We start from the raw sequence: 4,886 nt of genomic DNA, 5'->3' as shown, positions 1-4,886 counted from the left end.
ACACACACACACACACACACACACACACACACACACACACACACACACACACACACACACACACAGTCAGACAGACAGACAGACATATATACGCGCGACAAGACGAGGGAGGCAAATTCGACTCGGCAGGAGGTAACGTGCTCGCGGAGAAAAGATACGACGGCACGCGACGTATCCTCCCGTGGAAGCCTGCGTTCTTTGCTTCCTGTCCCCTCTTTTTCTAATTTAAAGCATAAGATGTAAGTAACACAGAAAGAGCTGAAGAACCGGAAGCAGGAAGCGAAGAGCACAATTAGGCTACATACCCACAGGCTCGCGCGACGCGGCAAAGAAATGTCTGTCAGACTCACCTTGTAGGAGTACTGGTCGAACATCCTGCAGGCTTCGAGATCGCTACTGAGTACGGAATAACCGGCGTCCATACTGACCCGACGCTTCTTCTCACCGCCTAGAACGAGCCCTTGTGAATGAAAAGCCGTCTATCACGCACAAACACACAGCCTGACAACTAGTACCGAACAAACTGATCGCGATCGCACCGACGATACCGTCGCTCATCGTACGAGCCGTGAGTAACCGACGCGACGCCGCCGTGTATCCAGCCTCGCCGTGTTACACTCCGATCGCCTCGTACCGCTCCAATCGCGGGGCGCGTAACGCGCGCGCGGCGCGTGGCGCGACACTCGACGGCTCGCGACACTATCCTATCCTGCCGATCTCGATCGCACGCGCAAGAGAGCCCGATTATCGAGATGTGTTGTGATTGACCGCGCGACTGCCGGCGCGTCGTGACTCGCGAGTGACACCAGCGGCCGGCAACAACGGCTCGTTTCGCACGGAAGGTTGTCGATCCTGCCGGTGAGTGAGAGCGGCATCGATCGATCGCGGCTCGATCGGAAACGACGACGCTTGTCTCTCACTTGCTGCTCGATGTCGATCTCGCCGACGCGGCTTAGCGTGCGTGCGGGCGTACGTACGTGCGTGCGTGCGTGCGTGCGTGCGGCGTGTTATGTGCGTACGTGCGTGCGTGCGCGCGTGTGTGTATGTGTTTGTATATGTATGCGTGTCGTGTGCGCGCGGGCAAAGATGTACCGTGAACGTGGCACACGTGAACGAACGACAAACGATCGTCACTAGTCGAGGTCGGCAGGTGCCACGCGAGACGTCGAGCGCGACTCTCGCGGTTTGTACGAGGGAGGGCGACCGACCGCTAGCGACCGCGCGCGCGAGCGCCGGCGGTAGCGGCAACGACGGTGGCGGCTGTATATGCGTCGCTCTGTCTCTCTCTTTCTCTCTACGTTCTCTCGTGGCGGGGGCGCTCGCTCTCTTTCTCTCTCTTTCTCTCTCTCTCTCTCTCTCTCTCCTCTTCGCCGCTCCGCCGTTGCGCGAGCGCGAGCACGAACACGATTTTAAGGTTAGGCCGCGCCGTGCACCCACTTCTCGGAGCGCACGGATTTACGGATACGTGTGTTGTAAACGCGAAGGGTGAAGTCCAGGTTAGGTTAGGTCGTGCGCGACATCGCGCGCTACGCGTGCTACCGCGATAGTGCCGTGGGTGCAGCGCGAGGTGGACCACCACCACCCCACCACGAAACTCTCGGCGCTACTACCTGTCCTGTCGGACGCCACTCTCTCTCGCTCGCTCGCCCTCTCTCTGTCTCTCTCGGCCGCTCGATGCACCGACATCCGTCCGTCTCGCTCCCGCGATTGTCCGTTTCTCCCGCTTACGCGGATTCGCGGAGCGAGCCGACTTCTTCCCTCCTTCTCGGTGCGCGACTCCGACGGGAACGCGTACGGCCCGCGTCGCTCCGCGAAAACCCTAGAGTCATGGATGCCACCTTTGTACGGCTTTACTGCTCGCTCGAGCGAATACCGAGCGAGCGTCCGCGAACGCGCGACAGATGTCATCGTCGCGGGGGAGGGATCCAAATTCAAATTTCTCTCCCCGCGCGACTGGCCTGTTCGCACTTTTCAAAATCAGTCAGCCATGCTTTCCAACGGCGACACTCGAGGGACGACGCTGTCGCGGGCGCCGCTTGTTGGAGGAAAGATCACGCTTAATCTTCTTCACTCTGAGAAGGTATCGCGCGTATTTAATTTCTCGAGTGTTCAAACAGAGAGTAGCAGCCCGGCCGTGGAACTCGTCGGCGAGAGCGCAAATAAGCGTTAAAATGAAATACGCTGTGTGCCCAAAGGTACAATATGGATTACGTGACGCGTCTCGCGGCTTGCACAATATAGGTTATATAACACAATGTAATTTGCGTTATTCTCACACGGGACCCGATCTTATCTCGTTCCAGATGACTAAGTGGTCGGATGGGGACACACGAGAATCGCGCGGCGTGAGTTTTACGCTGCTCGTCCTCTTCAGCCCCTGCCGCGCACTGCTCTTCCAGCCAGCAGCGGGGGGCAACGAGAATGAGATGGACGCGGAAGCGGGAGAACGTCCGTGTTTCTCGTGTTTCCCGCTGGCACGTGAGACAGTATTTACGAGGTTTGCGACGTCTTCTTTAATGTAATTTACAGCCTCTACACTTTTGCGACGTTAAAAAACAACATTTATGTTGACCTAATTATTACCCAATTTCCTTGTCGCTTTTGTCGTCTCGCGTGTCGACTCGGAGTATCGCCGAGTAAGTTGTTCATTTTGTGCAGTCGTACAATCAATCGAGAAACGCGACGCACACGCGCTCGACACGGCGTGAGCAATCTTTCACGGCGCTTTTATTCACTCGGTACACCACATTACAGAAATTGAACGTTAAAAGCAGCCAGCGGAGAGCAACAACGGACCTGTGTCCGCCGTGCCGACCGTCGTTTGTCTTTCGCGAAGAGGCTTGTGACACAGCTGAAATTGAATCGTGTAGCATTTGGCAATAGCCGGCTTTTCGGCATTTGTAAGTCACCTTTTGAGTGGAGAATATTTCTCTCTCTCTCTTTCTCTTTCCCCGAGGAGTATATGTATCACGGTTAGGTTCGATCATTCGCGCGCCGTCACGAGGAGGAGGAGGTGGAGGCGCGACGCGTTTTATCACGAAGTAGATCCGATCCGTTGACGTATACACACGCTGTGGGGTCAGTGACGGGCAGTCACGTGGTTCGCACGTGGGTTTCATTCATGAAACGTGCTCGTAGGTCGTAGCCGCAGCAACGCCGGTAGCAGCGGTGGCTGGTGTTGTCGTTGTGGTGGTGCTGACGCGCGTGTAGCAACAATCGCGGATACGATAGTGCAGTAGTATTAGTAGTAGTAACGGCGGTAGGTAACAGGCAGGCAGGCAGGCAGGCAGGCAGGCAGGCAGGCAGGCAGACAGGCAGGCAGGCAAGCAGGCAGGGAAGGTTAGCCCGAACTGGCTGGCTGGCTGGCAAGTGGAGGCAGAGCGGATGCCGTAGAGTGGAGTTTGTAGTGGCGCAGTGTGTTGGTTTACGCGCTGGATTTTCGCCCCGAGCGAGCCATCCAGCCAGCCAGCCAGCCAAGCCAGCTAGCCAGCCAGCCATGTGGAGGGAACGGGGGAGAAAACGAGGAAGAGGAATCACGCGACCGTCAGACCGGGGTCAGAGCGTGATATCTCTTTCTCTCCTTTCCGACCCTCTCCGACTTTCGGATAGCTGGAGGAGCTTCTCCCGAGGTCTCTCCCTTATGCCACGTATCCGTTACCCGTCGTCTCTAAAGATTACAACCTTAAGACCTCGTCCTTATCCCTCGTCCTCTCGCCACCCGCCCTCGCGTTCTCTTTCACTTTCTCCACACCATCTCCACACTCTTCCCGCCTCCGGGAATCCCCCCGTTTGCCGCCGTCGCCAATGCTCGTCCACTCGCGCGAGCACGAGACCGCGAACCGACCGGTCTTACTGCTCCAATTTCCCGACCTTGTTATTCGCGAATCTTACGTGTCCCACAAACGTAATCGGATACCGGAGCGCGCTAATCCGCGCTGACATGGTTAACAATGAAAGCAGCATCGATCGACGCGTCGATGAGGAACGGAGGAGGGGTGGGGGGGAGGAGGAGGACGATTGAATCGGTCTCCCCGTGATATCGATTCGCCTCGCGTGCTACAGAATCGACCGCGAGCAGCGACGAATAGCCAGCGATGCGCTATTAATACACGCTTCCGCAAAGCCGACTATACACTCACGCGCGTACACACATGCGTGTACACGCATACTTTTTTTTTTCATGCAACACATAATTATCGATTATTGATTCTGGAATTAACGTTGTGACGACTGCGAGGGCGTGAACGCGGCATCGCCACGGCAACATCGTTTGCCAGCCCGGCTGTATCGCCGCCGAATATCAGAGAACTCGTCGAGTTGTCACGGCGTCGACGTGACCGGAATCCTCCCTATCGATAACGCGCTCGCGATTTTAATTTTCGCAACGAGGTCGTGCCGCCGTTGTTCCATCCGCCGAACGCGAGAGGAGGCGCGGCGTTTCCGCCGAGGAGTCTTCGTAAAGCCGCCTCTCGGCGGCGGCGGTCCTGTACAAGGCGCAGGCGATATGCATACGTCCTTAAAAACGGCATACGTACGTTGAGACTTCCGAGTCTCGTTGAACGCGCGCATATCCCGCGGGAATCAATATCCGCGCGTCTCCCAGTCTCCCCCGGCGCCCTCCCCTGTCTTCCCCCGGCCTCATCTCCCGCGCGTCTCTCGCTCCCTCTTTCCTCCGGCGCGGCACGGATCTGCCCCCTCACCTATATATATACCTCGCGGTGCTGCACCTTCTTCGGCCGTGCCGCCCCCGCCGCGCGCGCGTGGCGCGGCGCGGAGCGGATCGGAGCGGCGTGGAGCGGCGCGGCGCGGCCGTCCGCCTCTGATGAATGTGATTTAGAGAAGGGAGAGAGCGGAATACGGCCGCCCGCTTCCTCCTTTGGTACCTC

The 4,886-nt window shown here is 57.6% G+C and overlaps 1 protein-coding gene across 1 annotated transcript in view; it reads right to left on the bottom strand.

The window, feature by feature from the left end:
* The window catches only part of LOC116847710 (TOX high mobility group box family member 3-like), a 147,189-nt gene extending 145,698 nt beyond the window's left edge, over positions 1–1,491 (bottom strand). The window contains exons 1-2 of the mRNA XM_032823000.1: positions 516–1,491; positions 351–448 (exon numbers count right to left, since the gene is read on the bottom strand). Coding sequence (XP_032678891.1) covers positions 351–448; positions 516–558 — 141 coding nt within the window. The 5' untranslated portion in view covers positions 559–1,491. The remainder of the gene's footprint in view (positions 1–350; positions 449–515) is intronic.
* Positions 1,492–4,886: the final 3,395 nt, after the last annotated feature.

Source organism: Odontomachus brunneus, unplaced genomic scaffold, assembly GCF_010583005.1.
Source record: "Odontomachus brunneus isolate Ranch 3 - 2012 unplaced genomic scaffold, Obru_v1 Obru_scaffold_082, whole genome shotgun sequence".
NCBI classification, from domain to species: domain Eukaryota; kingdom Metazoa; phylum Arthropoda; class Insecta; order Hymenoptera; family Formicidae; genus Odontomachus; species Odontomachus brunneus.
This window is presented reverse-complemented; position numbering and strand designations above follow the sequence as displayed.